Genomic DNA, 19,791 nt, shown 5'->3' with positions numbered 1-19,791 from the left:
TACATGGACTGCTTTGGAAAACTATTCTTAACTTTAACTGGTACAGAGGACAGTGGCCAGATAACTGAGTAATTTTGGAAATGAACACATTAGCTAGACTTAAACCAACTGCAATGGCTACTGACCCATTTCTGAACATAGCTGAAAGTGTTGGCTCCTATGCTTGAAGCACCAAGAGGTTTGAACCTGGGGTGTCTGACGGTCCACCTTCAAGCCAAGCATTATAATTATCCTCAGAGACCCTTCCATCTCTGAAGGTGAGGCAGGACCCTTTAGTAGGGGTGTACTGATTATGGGATGCTCTTCCCGGAGGCTTTTCTGGTGCAAGGTCTGATGTCTTTGCCACACTAAGTGGTGACATTTTTATTTGTCAAGGCCTTTTGGATCTTACGAGTTTTAAAAAATTGAGAATGTTCACATGTTCTACACTGATGTAGCTAATGATGTTATTAATTTTCTATTATTTTTTATTGCTGTTTTTTTGCCTTCATGGCTTTAAATCCCAAAACCAGAATTTGAAATCAAACCACAAACAACACACAGCCAATACAACTGGTACAGAATACGCACATTCCACTTAGCTATGCCCTATCAGCAACTTTGCTGCTGCATTCTGGACCAATATTTCCCATGGCTGGGAGAAAAGAAAAAAAACTTACATAACTGGAGTCTGGATGAAAAAAACACCAATGAATCTGGTTGTGGCACTTCTGTTAAGTAACCATTAATCCATCATCTTCATCACAACCACTACTCACAGAACGTTACACTTATAAACCCACCTTTTTTCCTCTTGTGAGGAACCCACGGCAGTTTAAAGAGTCCTCCATTTTATCCTCACAACAATCCTCTGGGGTAGGTTAGGTTAAGAGTCAATGACTAGTTCAAAGTCACCCAGTGAGCTTCATGGCCAAATGGAAACGAGAACCTGGATCTCCTCGGTCTCAGCCCAACAGTCCCACCACCACTCCACTCTAGCACTTAGTGATTTAAATTAATTTCATTAAAGGGCTTTATGTATCTTATACAGAGGTTTCCTGTATGTTTAAAACAAACTTCGAAGCTTCCACTAAAAGCAGTAATCGTGACTGTAAAACTACACCATCAAATGTTCATTGCTTGCTCAAGGCAAGCAGCAATGTAGCAATCTCCCCTATGAGAATACTAGGTTAGAAGGGCATGTGAACATCATCGAGAAATATAATGAAAGAGAAATAAATATTTATTTCAGGCTGAGCAAAAGCAGACCATTATCTTTGTTTATTCAACAAAAACAGTTCTGTTTGCAATCAAGTTACCTGAATTCCAAAGTACTCCACATCTAGGGCCAACTGAAGGCGGATTTTGTTATCATCACTCATGCCTCCATTTGGAAAGGTACTATTTGCAGTCACTGTTTTCCTGGCCTGCTTTAGTCTTTTCAAACTCTCTTCCATTTTCTTTACAGAACTCAAAATGTCTGATACTGTTTCAAAGTACCTGAAAATAGAAATTAACAAAAGGGTTAGACTGTAAGTTCTTTGCAAACAGAACCATTAATATTTAGAAGAAACTGCTGTAATTCATTCTGAGAGAGGTCCGCCTGGTGCCGTCGTTATTTGCTTTTCGGCACCAGGCCAAGACCTTTTTATTTAAACAATATTTTAATAACTGTTAATATTATTTATTGGTTTTCATTTTTACAGCCAGGGTGAATCCGGATTTTAATATGTATTGTTTATATGCCTGTTTGTTTATTGTGTTGGAAGCTGTCCTGAGGCTCACACGAATGGGACGGCATACAAAACCTTCAAATAAATAAATAATAAATAAATAAATCTGAGTCCATGAAATAGGAAGAGATATAAATGAGCTAACGAAATGTAATTCTGTCTTGTGCTGAATTTAATGGGACAAAGTGCTCAATTTTGACTGGATTTTAGCAATACCAAGCCATTATCTACACAGAAAGATGGGCATAAATTGTCAGACCCAACAACATCTCTTACAAGACTGGGTCTTTTTCAGCAGAATCCAGAAATCCTATGTGGAAGACAGCTATTAGTCTGTGCAGGACCAGCTCTGGGTTTCTGTAGGACCCACGCAGTCGTCCTGAAGTGAGCTTTTCTCCGTTTTCCCAATACACAGACTCTACTCCTTTGGCAGCTCCTTCACTCGGATAGCTGCTGTTGGTAATGAGAGCATAATGCCATGGAGGAACAACAGCAGTGATGGGAAATCAGATGCTGATGAGGCTCAGGAGGCCCGGATGGAACCAACATGGCTGTGTCCAAAACTAGAGACAAAGGTGCAGTGTTAGTTTCAGGCCAAGAAGTGGAAAGTCAGCCGGGTTGCCCAGCAGACACTGTTACAGACTGTTGCAGGGCTTGCTTTGGCCTCAAGGGCGGAGGAAGGGAAACACATTCCAGTATTGCTGTAATCTTGAGTGGTGTGGCAGTGGCTGGGTGTATTATGGTGACAGAAATGCTTTCCCCCAAATTAGTAAGAGGAGAGAACTATTTCATGAGACTGGAGGAGGGGAAGGTCTACGTGCCCTGGCTGACTGTCTATAAGCATCGAGGAAGCAACAATGCAGGATGCCCTGGGGTCTCGGGGAAACCAGAGAGGAGTCTAGGGAAGAGCAGAAGGTTCTGGGGTGAATGCAAAACTGCTTCTCTCTAGCAGAGTCTTTTCCCTGATTGAGCACCAGGAGTGGAGTTGAAGTAGTTTACCCCTCCCTCCAGGAACCTTGTCTGCAGACACAGCATCAGTAAGATGTCCCGATAGCTGCTCAGTGACGCCAACGGCTCAACCAGTAGTTGGATGACTAAAGTGAAGAACAAGCATGACTACTATCAAATGGTCACTTGTGCTTGAATGTAACTTATTTTCAAGAGACTGAAATTGCTTAGGACAGTGCTCTACTTTTTCTGTATGTAATACCTATTTGATTTATTAATATACCTGATTTTACTAATCATTGCAACTAAATGAAATCAGCAAGGCAGGTGCTTAAGATTTAGCAAAATTAATGGCATAGATACTGTATTTCAGAACTTAGGAAATGTTTAAACATTCAATTTATGTGCTTATAGTAGTTTCCAGTGTCATTATAAAACAAGGCACTGGCACTTATACTGGCCAATTGCTTGACTCCATTTTAAAGTGGGGCTGGAGTTGCAGTGTGTGAATGTTTTGTGTGTTACCCAAGAGACACAAACCTGGCTCCCAAAACAGCACAGCAAGTTCAGGTTTCTTTGCATATAGCAGATAAGAAACAGTAGCAACCAATTGTTACAATTTTGTTCCAACATTATAGTAACTTCTGAAATTTCACACTAAACACTGAAAAAACTGTGGAACAGCTATAATCAGTTAGGGACAATGGGGATATTCCATCTAGGCTGGTATTTGTAGACACTGACTGATAGCCATTTTCTGGGTTTTCAGAGGGGCTACACTATTGTATCATGGTAATCACAAATTAAACTTCTATTTTCATCAGGCTGCAGGGGGCCAAAGGTCAGCTAACTATAAAATACAGAAGAAAAGCAAGATCTTAGTTAAACTAGAACAATGAAATAAATTAATTACAAACAATAGAAGAAATAAGCAGCACCAATTAAAACCAACTTCAAAGAAGAGACCAGCTAACATGCCAAAGGTCTTACATCCCTTCTGACCTAAGTAAACTGTTGCCCGGTTTCTATTGATGAATAAAGCCTCACCAAATTTTGCACTTACTTCTGGGTGCTTGTACTGAGTGCTCCTTCAAGCCACTGCTCAATTATAGCTGGTTTTAACGTATCTTTGTATTCATTCTTCAGCTGATAGAAAGGTTTAACAGCAGCATCAACATACGGCAATGCCTTGGTTGGCACTTCCTGGTTAAATGACACACAGGGTGAGGGCAATACAAGAGAGTAAATAGTTTGGCATTTTAGTGTCTACAGCCAGCAAAACATGACACTCCACACATCATCAGTACATGGCAAGTTAGAAAACTTAGTTTTATTTGCTCATGAAAGCCTTGAAATTCTTTATCATCAGCAAGAAAACGGTATCAGGCAGAAAGCTGGTGATGAGATTTCAGCAATTCAAGCTTCCCAGAAATGTGACACAGCAGACCCCGCCCAGCTAACCCTCAAATTAAACATCTTTCCCCATGTTTCAGCATGTTCACAATGAGTACTGCCAATATCATAAAATGTAGAAAAGCAAACAGAAATTAACTCAATAAGAAAATAGGCTGTTAAAGGATGATAAATTATGCCTCAGACGGTTTTGACATCTGAACAAACATCCAGTGTTTGAAGGAAGGGGACATGAAGAAAAACTTGTTCCTACTGTGTTCAACCAGAGGTAAATAACTTTTTTTTTTTTTTGGCCTGGGATCCAGAAAACCCTCCTGAACCAATTCAGTGGGTTGCATGATATTAAGGGCTTGGCCCCTGACACCCACTCTTTTGCTGTCATGTGCCACCCACCCATTTTTGTTTCATTGTTCCATGCAGAGATTATGCTACCAGGGGGGAGGGGGGTGCATAACCTTTTGGCTCCATGAGGCCTGCTGCTCTGCATGTATTATTGTTAGAGTTTTTATTGTTGACTACCCTGAGTGCACTGCTGAAGGCTGAGATACAAAATTTATTAAGTGTATAAAGCAGAGGCCTGCGAAAGTTGCAAGGGACTATTCCTATCCAGAAAGGTGATGAAAGGTGAAGCTACTGATCCCTTAGGCAGGGGGCTATCAGCTGCCAGCTAGTGAACAACACATCCTACAACATGTAAGTATTTATTTTTAAAATATGCAACTCACTACCTTATTGGTTCTTCTATATAGTCTTGGGATCTCTACAGCACTTTTCAGGCAACTAAAGCAGGAGTCACTTAAATCCTGAATGATTTTACTGTTTAAGGCTGGCCAACAACCCAGTAAAGAATCCTTTGAGTCTTCCAGTGCTCCTAGTAAGGAAAAAAGTGTAGTAAAATCTGAGCTCCTAGTTTATTTATTAGATTTATAGCCCACCCTTTTCTTTTTAAGGAACTCAAGGCACACATATTTTTCATCTCCTTCATTTCTTTCACAGAATGTAATGAAAAACAAACAAACCAAGAAAAAGAGAGATACTATTTATTATGCTGTGTTTACAACTTAGGATGCTCTTAGGTTACAATATTATGTTTCAAACTCCCATAGACTTGGTGTTGATGTTAAAATAGTGCCGACTCTTCTGACCATAGCTGGCAATCAGGAGTATCAAATGGGCTCATTTCTCTTCTATCCTCCTTTCTCACATGTGAACTCCCTGCCTCACTATGAGCCAAGCAAGAAGTTATGCTTGCACTGGTATTTTTGCTACCTATCAATAACCATAAATGATTGTTTGCAAACATACAATGTAAGTATTGGTGAAAATGTACCTGTGCAAGTATAACATTTCATCATTGTTTTCTCCAAAAAGTGTGTGGGGGGGTATCTTTTGTAAGAGTTGAGGTGGGATAGAAAAGAACAAGCAATTCCATGGGTACTCCCGATTTCCTAATCACAATCTGCTAAAAAGGAGTAAGGAAGTCACATGTATGAAATTCAATAGCATTTAGAAAGAATGGGTGAGAAAGCAATTACCTTCAAACCCATTGCCTAAAATTTTGTTGAACATTCTTGAATCCAGAACAATCTCTCAAGTTAATGATTTTGTTTTGCAAAAGAAGAAATTTGGTAGAATAGGTTCACTGGAAGGTGAACATGTAATATTTTACAATTGTACAAACATGTAACAAAGAATTGATTTCATCTTTACCTGAGATGCAGTCTATATTCATGAATCCCACTGTTGCTAGTTTTGGTTTGATAATTTCCATCAGTTCAGGAAGCTGAGTGAAAACCAACATGCAAAATCATTATGTATACATTTGAATATATTTTCTCAAGATCTTCGAGTCTCCCCTGTATTAAGGAGAAATTACTTGTGTGTAACAAACACCTAATTTTACTGCCACACTCCACTCTACACAAAACTACTTAAGAGAATAAACCAGGTGCACACACAAGTAAAGGATTTTGCATGCAATGCCCTACACCACTTCAGTCCTCCAGGCAAAACATCTAGAATTAATGGAACAGTTTTATTCAAAATAACATATTTGCTCCTCGAAGCATTTAATTAACCTTCAATAGAAGAACAGATTAAAAAGTAAAATCATACTCAAGCAGACTATACAGCACATCAACAAGTTATGAGGTTTTGTAGTTTTAAAGTGGAACATTATCCTCTTACTGACGCTGAAAAGGCTGAGCATTGAAAATTTACACCACCAACTGAACACGTAGCTCAGTCACCTCCAGCCCAAAGTCCCACAAAATGAAGTACAGCTTTCTATCAGGGGTTGTGAAAAACTGATGGAGAAGCCATGAGCATGACAAACTGGTGGCTGGTAAGGGGATGGAAATAATCTCTTTCACAACACATTGCATTCATTGAATTAGTCTGTGGGTTTCTCCAACAGACAACGATGCTTAAAGTAAGTAAAATTAACCTTTGTAAATATGGTCTCTCATTAATACCAAGTGCACCAAGATTATTGTAACTTCTGCATTTGCAACAGATATTTTTGCAGCATTCAGAGTGAGTATTAGCACTATGGATGTGCAAGAAATGTGCTTTGGGCAGAAAATCCATCAGATTCCCTGGTTTTCAGCTTCCCAGACTCCAGTCCTTTTTTGCAGGTGCCCAGAGTCCAAGTTCCTGGTGAGCATGCCCAGGGTTTGTGGGATGCTTGGCAGAAATTGAGCCCCATGCACTGTGCAAGTGGCACCACGGTTGACTCTCAGGAATGGAGGCTGGCAGGTCCACTTACTGTGCCTCATTTCCCAGTGCACTGCCGGTGGCAGTGGCGAGAATGAATGGGTAGGGAGGCTGACTGCTGGGAAAGATGGCCGGTGCACCTGCTCACTGTGCCCCATTTCCCTGCACGTTGCTGGCAGTGGCAGCGAGCGGGGAGAGAAGTTGGCCAATGGAGATGGCGGCTAGGGAATGTTCCTGGTTGTGCAGCTGGGGTCTATGAATGATTGCAAACTTCTTGTGGTCTCAGTACTCTTATTCAGAGAGGGATCTGAAAGCATCCATGCTAATCATTGGGATGCCGAGGAATGGTTTTTATTACTGCATGCAAAACATACTGACCCATTCCTGAAGGTGGTCCAAATCCGCAGCAACAAGCATGAGTTGAGTAGTAGAAATGGAAGGTAAAGACTGAGGATCAGGACTGGAGTCATTCCGTTGTTCCTCAACAGAGCTGGGGTTCAGCACAGATTCCTTGTTAATGCTTGTCAGTAGTTTTTTATGGTCCTTTGAACTTTCGTTAGAGATGGGCCTGAGCAAAAGCTGTTCCATAAAGCACAAACATACACACATACACACAGCAGCAACAAAGAAGTGATGCATCTCGGTATATCAAGACAGCAATCGCATTTGATAAAGTTACAGTTAAACAGTACTAGGCTGGTCCTACCACTTTTAGGCTTTCTTGAAAATTCTAGTATAAGGTTTGAGAAAAGCAGAGCTATGTAACAGTGAGACCAGTTTGTAGTTTTCCTCACCTCATTAATAAAAAATGAATAGCGTGCTACGATCTGCAGAGAAAGCTTCCACAGACGGTGTGCTAGTAATGGCAGGAATATCTGAGCTGACCAACACTTCTGTAAACTTGTCCATGCCATATGTGTAGCCAAGAGACAATATGGACTTCCAGCTGAAAAGGAGGAATGGAGACAGCTATATTTGCAGTTTTGATCTCGGTCTATTATTGTACCTTAAATACACATTTCTGCACTAGTTTGCTTCCTGCCCCAGCCCCCTGAAAACTATCCAGCTATTAGACAATACTACCAATGCATATGAACAAAATGTTGTTTTGTTCTCTTATTTCCAGCTCAAGGTCCATGGCTGCTGCCTAGCTTCTTTATAAGCACAGCCTACTCATATAAGATGACAGAGGTGTCTTTTCAAGGCAATTCAGTTTTCTTCATTTGAAGCTAATATATTATGCCTTCTGATGGATCCTGCTACACATCAATTCCTCACCACTATTTAATTTTGGGGCATCACAGTAGACATGAGTTCTCCTACAGTAGGTGTCATTGACTAAAAGCAGGAAACATTCCTGAGGAGTAGAAGTAATTATTTCATTTTGGTCCTCCTCAGAGGATTGAACAAACAGAGGCACTGAACTATTCCTGTAGCATAACTGAGGTACCTGAGATCCCAATATTACAACATGACAGATATGAGGACCTTCAACGTTATAGTAAGAGAAAATGAAGCTTTGCATTCAGTGGCAAACTTAAATGCATTTATGGATGGCAATTATGATAAAGAACTTTACCTGGAGCTTCCCCCAAGTCATCAGATAGGGATGCTTCAAAGGCCCCTGCTATTTCTCTAAACCTAAAAAATAAACACAAATGTAAGTGGTCTGTGACACTCCAGTTAAAAAGTATTACCTTAAGCTTATGTTTGGCATTTTAGCACTGCAAGAGCAGCAGCTAAAGTTCCCCCAACATATCTCAAACTCAAATACTGCAGGAGTCTCCAAAATATCACACCCTACCACAGCTTTTTGGTGATACAACCCAAGTTGCAGAATGTCCTCCTTAGACAAACTCATCTAAGTATCCACACTGTATTCTTTCTACTACCAGGTGAAGGCCTTTATATTTTCCAGGGCATTTGATCTTGAAACCTTTTGGTGCCTTTAGTCCTGCTCTACATAAGTTTTACTGCTGTTGACTTTATTTATTTAATTTACATGGTGGTTCTTTATTCCACTTGAATTCAACAGGTTGGAATTACATTGCTAATCGCTCAGAGAATTTCAGTTGCTGGAGGCAGCATTACTACATTAACGATTAATAACTGAATAAATAAATAGTTAAATAAACCAAGCTGAATGAATAAAATGTATATATACTGAAATCAAACTCCACTATGTCTCCACTACCACTTTTGAAGCAAAACAAGCCTCACTTCTTTTTCTATAGGAGTTTGGAGTACAGAAATGACAGCTGTGACATAAAGTGCTGCTGTGATAGCGTTTCTTGCCCAATCTGGCTGAGCCCAAGTCACTCATGCACATAGCTAAACAGATCCTGAAACCAAGACTGCCTGTTTGCAGGACTGATCTACATTTATCCAGTAATTCTAGGCTGTACACTCTCATTATCAGTGTCAGCTCTTGCTGCCAAGATAAAAAAATAATGCTGACAGAATGCAAGACATGGGATATAACGGTCAACCCCAGACAACAGGATAGGCTGATGAAAGAGGGCAGAGGGGATACCTGACCTCATGAGGCCCCTAAGGAATCCAGCCAGGTTTCTGGAAAAGGTTGATAATCCAACAGGGGTGCTCACACTTTTTCCTAGCCTCCACTCAGTTTGCACCAGAACTTTCATTATCTACTTAAGAAGACTTTGGGGATTTTGCAAATTGCAACCAAATTTTATGTTATACAAGAGACAAATGCATTAGGGTTAACAGCATTACAGTGAAAAAGTGCCTATTTCTGGAAATGCACATAACCACCCTACTTTGTGGAATTAACATTTATTTTTACACTAAAGGAAGTAGAAGAAAGCAGAGAATATAAGAACATAAGAAGAGCTATACAGAATTAGATCCAAGGCCTATCTAGTTCAGCATTCTATTCACACAGAGGCCATCAAACTGGCTGCCAGAATTGCTCAAGTTGGACATGTGCCCTAGCTTTGCTTGAGTTGACCTATGGCTAGGTCGCATGACCGCAGCTCCAAGTTTCCATCGTATTTGTTAATGGACACTGGCACAAGGTTCTACAAACAGTTCTAGGGGATAGAAATCAATAGTTCAACTCATAGTTTGAACATTAAAAAAAGAAGATACAACTCCAAAAGCACTATCATAAACCTTGATTGACAACCAGCCACATTTCTTAGAAATATAGTTCTGAAAGAGTAGCTAATTTCTTTTTAAGTCAGTGCTTGTATTTGTCGCACTAAGTGACCCTGCAAATAGGCTGCACAGTGAAAAACCCAAGGTGCTCCTAAGACATGATCAGGCTTGCTGTGCCTTGTTCTGCCTGTCCTTCCACTTCGGCCCCCAGCTGGCTCTGGGACATAACCCAGGTGCCTTCGTCCTGCCATCTGCATCTCGCAATTCCTTGCTCCCTCCCTACAGCAGCGGCTTTTTAACCTTGTCTGCAGACCCTAGGATAGCATGCATTCCCACATGCAAGGTCAGAGACAGCACTGTGACCTCAGTGCTGGGACTCAGAGCTTCAGTGCCCCTCCTTCTAACAGCCCACATGGAAAGAACTGTGCTGGCTGCTCTCTGAGGCTGGGAAAGCAACTTCAGAGAGGGGTTAAAGGGGGCAGGAATAAAAGCAGCCTGAAACAGCCAGGATATAAGGTATCCTGAAGCCAATACAGAATCCTTCTGAAATGCCATTGCAGGAAAAATGCAGGGATGGTGAAAATTGCTTCTGAGTTCAGAGGCTTATTTAGACTGCATCCTAAAATGCATGTCTTACCACAAAAAGACAATAAGAATTTTACCAGTTCTTATAATTCCACTGGCATCTTGTAGCAATAAATTTATGAATTGCCAGATAAGTAAAGATGAGAAACTATTCCTCTCCCTCATAGCAGAAAAGTTGACAAAAAATACAACAGCAAAGTTCTGTAAGATTTGAAATTAATGCACATCAGTCCTGGGCAAGCTGATAAGCAAGAGAGTGAAGTACAGCACCCAAAATGTGGGTATCTCTGGATGCTCTTCTGATTGTCTGCTTGCAGAGCTAGCTATGTGAACATGCCATTTTGGCTTTTCATATGTTTTTAGCAGCAGCAAACAAATGCATCTTCCAAAAAATGACACATCTTTTGACAGTAAAGTGTACCAATGATCAAACTGTGCACATGCCCCTTTGATATAATACTCAAAATACTGACCTTATTTGGAAGTAAACAGGTAAATTCCACTTATCATTAAAGCTCTGGTAGGAGGGATGCAATCTTAGTCTTTTTACACTGGCTTGGGAACCACACTGCCGTTCAAACTTCCTTACAAAATCCATGCTTACAGTGTATTTCTGAAGATGGAAAATATATATTAAGCTGCATACTAAGTAGATTACTAAACAGATGGATAGCAAACATAGTGCAGCCTTCCCATTTTTTTCATAGGCTGGACATGCACATGGTGGGCATGTCGTAAGAGGAGCCGGCTGGAGCCGGGGGTCAGACTAGATGGCCCGGGAGACCTCTTCTGACTAGCTCTGTTTCTATGTTTCTAACAGGTGCCTTCCAAATACATTGGACTGGAACTTCCAGCCAGCATGGGAGTTCCAGTCGAAAGTACCTGGAGAGTACCAGGTGGGGGAAAGCTCATAGCGCTCTACTTTATCTTCCTTTGAAACCCATGAGAAATCCATCAAATCCATGCACAGTTAACAACAGAACTGGAAAAGCCATTCATCTTATTTCCATAATAAAGGGAAAATGGCATTTTCAGCGCTAATTGTTCCTACTGCATTAACAATCTTAACCAAACTGAACCAATCTGGGCAGTCATTTTTATTGTAACTGACGCAAAAACAGCATTATGCTAATGGGTGGCTTTTATACAAATTTAATCAATCAATCAATCAATCAATCAATCAAGAAATGTATAATTACCTAAATGTAAGTTCTACTGAGTTAAACTGAAAAGTGAAAGTAAGGAAGATCAATATGAGGACTTGTGAGGAAAAATGGGAAGGCCCATGTACTCGTCCTTAGTTCCCATGCTAGCCTCCCCTGCCTTGCACTTAATTAATTTTGCTTCAGAAAATCTTTCTGTATTTGTACACCTCTCTGAGGTTATCTTTTGAAGTGCTTAATGAGAAATTATCTAATAGTCAGAGTTGAGACTTTTGGATAAGAGATTAAGTAAACAGCCTGAGATTGAAGAAGTTCAAATACTGTTTGCTCAAGAGCATTTCATATTACCAAATAAACACTTCCTTTACATTAGTATTAATCTCTGTGTAGAAACTGCAACCTCTGTAATAGTTCAGCATTTTGTATTTAAACTTCTTTTTCCAATTAATCTAGAAGATTTGCACATCTTGGCTCACTCTGTCAAAAGATATAGTTAATATACATATTTAAAGTTACCTCATGAAAGACATCTGGATTCCCCGGATTAAAGAGTGAAGGCAACTTAACTTCTAAACCACGAACTATTTCTGGCCACACAGAATTAACCAAAAAGTCATATCCAGGAACAGTATTCCCTTTTTCACTGCAAGATTAAATTAATATTTATCTGATGAATGATTTTTTACTGAAAATAAAAGAATCCACAGTAATATCTTGCACCATATATAGCGCTGGGTTTCATAGCACAGCCATGCTTTCTATTTGTGACACTTTGCTGTCATCATCAGATTAAAACCAATTGATGTCTCCTGCTGCAAAATACATAACCATTTAAAGAATGCATGTTGTTTTTATAGGACTGGAGAATTTATCTAGAAAATATATTCTAAATCTAAAATCACTTTCTGCTGAGCAGTGAGTTGACATTTGGGGCAGAGGGGAACCAGGAGCCAAACAGAGGCATACACAGTTTATGGCATAGTTTATAGCTGGGTCATATTATATCACACACTAGTCTTAATACAAACACAGGATAATTTATTGGGAAGAAATCACTGATTAATAATTCAAACTGTCTTAAAAATGGGACTGAGCAAACAATGCTTGGACATCTAAATAAAACATGCCTGTGAACAACATCACCAAAAACTGAGATAAGTGCTGCCAGGCCCTAATCCATTTATTGCTCTTCCAAAATAAGCCATACGTGAAATGCAATTCACTTCCTCCTCTGCAGGGGATTTTTTTTCTTTTTGCACCAGCAGGATTTAAAAAGCAGCAACAGAACATAGTATGCATAGAGATTAGAAGAATTTACAACGAATTTTAACTAAGTTGGAAAAAAAAAGATTGAGTAGAAGGATAGTAATTGTTGGCTAACCGAGATTTTTTTAAAAAGTCTTGACATTCTATGTTTCTATGTAATTGTTACTTGTATTATTTTCTTTCTTCTTTTTAAACTTTTAAAAAAATATTAAGTGTGTGCATGTAATGTGGGGGCATAATTTGGTGGGAGAGCACCTAGTCTGGATCCCAGGTTCAATCCCTGGTATCTCCAGGTAGGCCAGGGTAAGAGGACTGTCTGAATCCCTGGTGAGCTACTGCCAGATACTGTAGTCAATTGGACTAGATGGATTAGCTATATTTTCATTAAAAATATTCTCAGCATGTCCCATGGCAGCTATTCCTTGCCGCAGGATATAGATTACTGCAGATTTCACCAAGGGAATCAGGAATTCTACTCACATCATTTAAAGTACCTATTTGTTTATAAAAACCCTTACAACATGGTTCATAACATTGAAAAAAGAGTTACCTTGAGATACCACCCCCTGTTACTTCACGTAAGAGGCGACAATGGAGAGGAACAAATTCCAGCAATTTACTGTACATGGTCTGGAGGCCATTAGGATGAGACTGAACATACTCTTCTATAATCACCTGTTAAAAAGCATTCAACATCAAAGTGAAGCACCATGCAAGAAAAGAATGCAAACAATGCAAAAAAGAAGAAGACTCCATGCAGTCCAAAGTCAATAATTACTGTTTAGATACAGATAGGCTCACAATACTGTTTTTTTTTTTTTAATAGGAGATGAACGATTGTTAAATCAACTTTAATTTTTAGGAGCAATTGCAAAGGGGTGTGCAATACATAGACTCACAATGTTGTTGTGCATCATTGCCATTATATGCTAAAGTATATGCTTTTGGCACCTAAGTTTTTAAGATATAGTGAACGAGGTCAAGTGACTGGCATACTTTTCTACTCTACCTTTACTCTAATTTAGCCAGTTCTGATAAGCTAGCAGTAGCCCCAAAAAGTTAGACATACATACATACAAGAACATTACCAAATCATTTACCATCAGCTTTTCTTACCTCATCGATATATGGTTTCACAAGCACTTCACCAACTAATGCTTCAGCATCCCGTGTTTTGTCTATTGTTGCATAGGTGCGCAAGCAATGGCGTATAATGTCAATGTTGGAAGCCTGAAGACCTTCTAAAAGCAATCCTTCCAGAGATTGTTGCAACATACCGGTTATTCCAACTATACGCTAGAAGAGTTTTTTTAACACAAATGAAAATATTAGCTGCACTAAAATAATTATTAGCAAGATCCTTGCCTATTCTTCTCAAATATCTTCCAAAATAAGAGCATGAACATTCATATACATGGCTCCATTCACTCTTCTTTAAATAAAGGTAGAATATGATGCATGTTTCTGTGCTGGGTGTTGCTGGACTTTTTCCTGTTTGAACATGCATAGGATTGTGCCTTGATCTAGAGCAAAATAGAAAATAATACTGCTGAGTATGTACGTATGTATCTGTGATAAGGCAACATACTTACTGGTTTCAGCTTGTCTAAAAGTGGCATTCCTTTGCTCTGAACTGCATGAAATTGTAACTGGTTGAATTCTGTAGCAATTCGCTCTAAAATCTGTCCAGTCAGAAGTGGGCTTGAAAAAGAATAGACAAGCGTAAGGACGTAATTTTAATACACAGTGGCAGAACATAATCCAAATCCATTTATTCTCTTGCAAAAGATGTTCTGATTTTACTCTAGCTCCAAACATTTGCTTTATATTTAAATATACATTGGCAGGGCCATTTTATATGGCAAGAAATCAGGGTTATGTAGTAATCTATAGTTAGACTGTTGGGAACAGCTGACTGAAATCATAGCACAGGAAACAAGTTCACACTCCACCATTACAGTATCCTTTAGTTACCCCTTTCTTTTCTTCTATATAAGTGAATGGTTGCCACTCACTTATATAAGAAGAAATGTTCTCACTGTAGGACTCTATTTTAATGGGTTTCCCTTTGCAAGAAACACCTGTTCAAGCCCCGCAATAATGGGTGGCCCAGTTTCCAGCAACAGGGACCATGTAGATTATGTAACAAGTCTGTGATTGGACACATGCATTCAACTCGCTTTGAACCAACTAATACATGAGATCATATTCTTATACTGACATCAGGAAGATATAAAGGTAAGAAAACTGGCTAGAAAACTGACATTTTCAAATTTTGCGTTTTGAAGGATTTTCTTATTAAACAGTGAAAGAAGATTCCATAGGCTATGAAAATGTTTTAGTCTTATGCCTTTCTCACAAGTGATATTTTTCTAATATTGGTATTGCAGAATGAAGCATGCAGGACACATCTCTCAGTAGACATGAAGAGGGCATACATGTATACACTGGGCCAACCACAGCATTCTAACAAGTATACAAAAATGAAATGGATACACGTGCATTTGTAAGGTGAGGTGGGGTGCCACCATATGTCTTCCATTCACAGAAGCGATACCTATGGTAGGGAAAGCATTGTGGCTACAGCTGTCCTTAATTGATGGCCAAACAATGAAAACAACTGAAGAGATTCACAGACTCACACTTGTCAAATTCTGCCTCACACAACTGTAAATTCTGCCTCACACTCTGCTAACTGTAAAAATACATTTGCTATGTTGCCATTATGCTATTATAGCTGGAAACTGATACACAGATTTTAAGGAAAATATATAACTAAGCAAAAACAACTTGCTGAATGAAAGAATCAAATTCCAATGCCCTACCTGCTTCCTTCCAGTGATGATGTTTCTTTTTGGGAGTGAAGAATTTTCTCAATTTTCTCAACTGATTTAATAACTTGAATGAGTCTCAACACACACATCTGTTTGTTATAAAAAAGCAAAGAGAATGTCTCGTGTTGAATCTGAGCTACTACTGGGTGGAATGGTACTTTCCTGTCCAAGAAATATACCATTTGAGCCAATGAGTAAGGGAACTCATTTCTTCTTTTCTAGAGATGAGAGTTAAAACATGCAAGTACTATGTTACAGAGTGATTGCCGAAGTGTTCTATAGTACCAGAGTGACACTCACTTCTCCATTCTTCATGCCATCTGAGCAACAGCCATGGCTAGGAGGTGAGTAATTGTATCCAGTTCCCAGGTATACCTGGTGTTTTCTAGTATGAAGGAGATTACTAAATTGCGTCAGAGCAGAAGCACATTTTGAAGACAGTGCTCTTAGTTATCACGTTTAAATAAATGCATAAGAAAAACCATATATGGAATCAAAACCCAAACTTCTATGCTTTAAGAATTAAAGAATGCTTTAAGAATTCAATTAAAAATGAATTAAAACCTGGTTTTTAAAAATTTTTGTCTACAATGTTAAGTGTACATGGAAGGTATGTTAAGAGTAAGAAAATGCATAAGAATTAGAGACGTTAAAAGACCCACCTAATGTTATGGAACTGGTTAAAATTCATTTAGCAGAATTTGCAGAGATCATAGGTCTACAAGTTAATTGGGATAAATCCTAACAGCAACTGATAAATGGCAATAATGAAGAAAAGGAGGGATTTAAGAACAAGAACAAATTTCAAATTAAGATACGTAAAATTATTGAATAGTTAGATATAAACATTTAAACAAATCTTCAATGTTTAAGAAAGAATAATTTTGATATATTGAAATCTGAAATAAAGGACCAAATGCATCAATTTAAGAAAATAGGATTACCATGGAATGGTGGAATAGCAGTATATAAAATGACAATTTTACCTATTAATATTTTGTTTGGGGTGTGTATTGATTAAGATATTACAAAAAGGTTTGGAAGATTGGCAAAATATGATTAACACATTTTGTAATGGAGATAAAAAACAAAGATTAGTAAGAAAGATGGTATAAACCACTAAAACTGGGAGGATTAGATACACCAAATATCAAATTATATTATGTAGCTAATCAAATGAGATACATATACCAGACATTATATTACAGCCCAAAAAGGCAGTAGGGGCAGAATTAGAACACTAACAAATTGAGAGATCTCTTTTAAACCTTTGTGGCAAAAAAGTGGGTACATAATTTCACAAGTGGTGGGAATGTGAAAATATTAGGAAATTTTGGAAAATGTTTTTTTAAGCAAAAAATTGAATTTAGATATTGAAGTAGTCACTGGAACTGTATTATTGTCATTATTTCATATAAATGGAAATGGAATATTAAAGAATTAATAACATTATTAAGAGCTGTAAGATTAATTATAGCAAAGAATTGGAGGGAAAATAGAATTTCCAATTAAGTGAATGGTATAAAAAAAATTGTGTAATAGCTGTTAGTGATAAGTTAATGTCCAGTATTAAGGTGAAAAAGGGGTTGACAAACAAGAACAATTTTAATGACATTTGGGGGTTATTTATTGAACATGTATTAATAAAAGGGAAGGGTAGTAAGCCTTTGCATGATTCAATGCAATTTTGGATGCAGGAGCGTCATTCTGAAAGAGGGAAAGCACAGAAGGAGTAAAGGAGAATAAGGATATGAATAAAGAATTACCATGTAGCTGAAGGTCCTGGTGTGGGAGTGTACCTTTTGTGTTTACTAGCAATAAACTAAATATTAATCTTTCTGACTGATTTACATGATACAATTTATTTGCATTGTAAGCTTTTTTTCTCTTTCTATATTTTGCTGTTATGGATGTACTATTGTATTATATTGTTTTAATATTTTTAAATCTAAAAAAATAGTAGCCATTAATTAAAGAAGAAAAAGAAATGCTCTGCTTTTCTAATGAGGCAAATCTGGAATGATAATTAACTGACTTTGCTGCACTAGAAGCCTACACATAATTCACCCCACAAATTAATCATTAGGATTTAATATGGCTTATCCATTTTGCTCAAAAATGCAAATAAATACATGCAGACCTTTCTTCTCCTGATATCTTCTTGTTTAGCTAGACGTTCATCAATTGCCTGAATTCCTTCACTGACACACGACTTAAGACTCTGGAAAAAATAAAGAAGGCAAACTTTTGAATATTCCACATCACAAAGCAGGAACAATGCAACTATTTTAACATTTTAATTCTCTGAACTGAGAGCAACAGAAAAGAAAACCTCACTTCACACTACATTTTCTTCCAAATAAACCAAATAACTATATACATGTATTAGTAACTCTTCCACAACGGATCATATCTGCTTGGCATCACTTTGAAAAGCATTACCAAAGAGAACAAGGGTTTTCAAATCCTCAGAAAGATCCACATCTCATTTGACAACCACCTTCCATAGATGCTTAGCTGTAGCCCCTTCCTGTGTCCAAACATGGATCCCAGAGAGCTCCTTAGTTCCATGCTATCTTACTATGTTTTACCTATGTCAGGCTGCATTTGAAAACAATGTTGGGCATGGCAGATGACCACAGAACAGGCAAGCATGCTAGTTGGTGAGATGGGCATGCCAAATGGGCATGGTCAGGGATATACTCCAAACAATACTCAAAACAAAATTTGCGGGAGTTAGTAAGGGCTCTTTCCAACATTATCTTAGCAGCTTACGAACTATTGCAAGGTGCATCCTTCCAGTCTGAAGTTGCACTAGAAGAGCAGGAAATGATGATTCATTGTTTCTGGGAACTTAAGTCAGTAGTGATGTGGAATGGAACACATTGTGGATTTCTCCCATGTGACCTGGGGCTTTCATTCTTATCGAAGTGATGCATGTTGCAGTGGCTTCCTCTGCAATTATATCACTTTAGCAGGGGTGGCCAGACTTGCTCAATGGTAGAGCCACATATGGTAAATTTCAGATATATAAGAGCCACAAGTGGGTGCCTGCAGGCATTGCCCGTGGGTAGCAAGTGGCAATTGGGTACCCATGGGTGCTGCAAGCCATAAAATATGGCAAGCTGCAAGTCATAAAATAAACTTAAAGAGTTACATGTAGCTCTAAACCTCAGTTTGGCCACCCCTGTGCTATAGTAATGTAGAATGGGGTCCACAGAAGTTTTGGATTGTAGGTATGACTTGACTTTCAGTTTTGGGGCATAATTTACAAAGAATACTACCCTTTACAAAATCCATTTTCCACTCTTATTATATTTCAGCAGGATCAGAAAATTCTGAGATTCCAAGCTGTAACTGACAGATGAAAGGAAGGGAGCTCCTTGAAAACTAAGCAGATTAGTGACGAAGCTGCTAAGAACCAAAAGGTGAGTATAGGCTGTGAAAAAACAGTCCAGGAAAACTGAATGTGGCAAAGTTCAATTAAAAGATGAGTAGGACAGAGACTTTAATTTTTTTCCAATTTAATTTCACTGGGGCGCTGTAGAATAAAAATGTCCTAATATCTAGAAATTACATTAGTTATCTTTGCACACTGGTGGTTTGTAGACATTCCATCAATTTCATTCCATTTCTATTACTTCAGTTCACGAGGTCATCCAACTAATCTTGCATGCCTTGCTGGTTCTCAATAATACATCCTATTTTTAGTGTCATCTGCATATTTAATCGACATAGACCTACTTTCCTTCCCAACACATAATACATTTAGGCTTATTTTTAATTGGCTCTTCGTGAATCCTTTAAGGCAGTGTATATTTGTTGCAAACTCAATAAAGCTAACCTCACACTAGGGAAAACTTGAGGCTAGAAAATTTATACCTGATTTGCATATCATAATATTTTATGGTGCTGTTTTATTATGTTCTAATAAGATAAACCTATTTTGGCAAAATTATTCCCAGGGGGCTGCTTAAATTCCTGCTTAGCAGTCTTGGATGCTTTTTACCAAACTAAGTTTTCAAGAAACTA

At 38.4% G+C, this 19,791-nt stretch overlaps 1 protein-coding gene across 3 annotated transcripts in view; it reads right to left on the bottom strand.

Annotated features, from left to right (window-relative positions):
• The window catches only part of COG2 (component of oligomeric golgi complex 2), a 32,616-nt gene that overhangs the window by 693 nt on the left and 12,132 nt on the right, over positions 1–19,791 (bottom strand). For 2 of the 3 annotated variants that reach the window (XM_044420715.1, XM_044420724.1), the window contains 14 exons: positions 17,900–17,980; positions 15,751–15,848; positions 14,518–14,626; positions 14,042–14,221; positions 13,476–13,600; positions 12,176–12,302; positions 10,970–11,109; positions 8,368–8,429; positions 7,583–7,734; positions 7,167–7,367; positions 5,784–5,856; positions 4,802–4,944; positions 3,724–3,863; positions 1,299–1,479 (listed from right to left, as the gene is read on the bottom strand). In XM_044420715.1, the coding sequence (XP_044276650.1) occupies positions 1,299–1,479; positions 3,724–3,863; positions 4,802–4,944; positions 5,784–5,856; positions 7,167–7,367; positions 7,583–7,734; positions 8,368–8,429; positions 10,970–11,109; positions 12,176–12,302; positions 13,476–13,600; positions 14,042–14,221; positions 14,518–14,626; positions 15,751–15,848; positions 17,900–17,980 (1,812 nt within the window). The remainder of the gene's footprint in view (positions 1–1,298; positions 1,480–3,723; positions 3,864–4,801; positions 4,945–5,783; positions 5,857–7,166; positions 7,368–7,582; positions 7,735–8,367; positions 8,430–10,969; positions 11,110–12,175; positions 12,303–13,475; positions 13,601–14,041; positions 14,222–14,517; positions 14,627–15,750; positions 15,849–17,899; positions 17,981–19,791) is intronic. The other variant, XM_044420735.1, reaches the window with a different exon arrangement.

The sequence above is a fragment of the Varanus komodoensis genome, unplaced genomic scaffold (assembly GCF_004798865.1).
Source record: "Varanus komodoensis strain SLA01 unplaced genomic scaffold, ASM479886v1 scaffold1, whole genome shotgun sequence".
Taxonomy (NCBI): Eukaryota; Metazoa; Chordata; class Lepidosauria; order Squamata; family Varanidae; genus Varanus; species Varanus komodoensis.
Note: the sequence above shows the minus strand (reverse complement) of the source record. Positions and strands in the feature narration are given on the sequence as shown.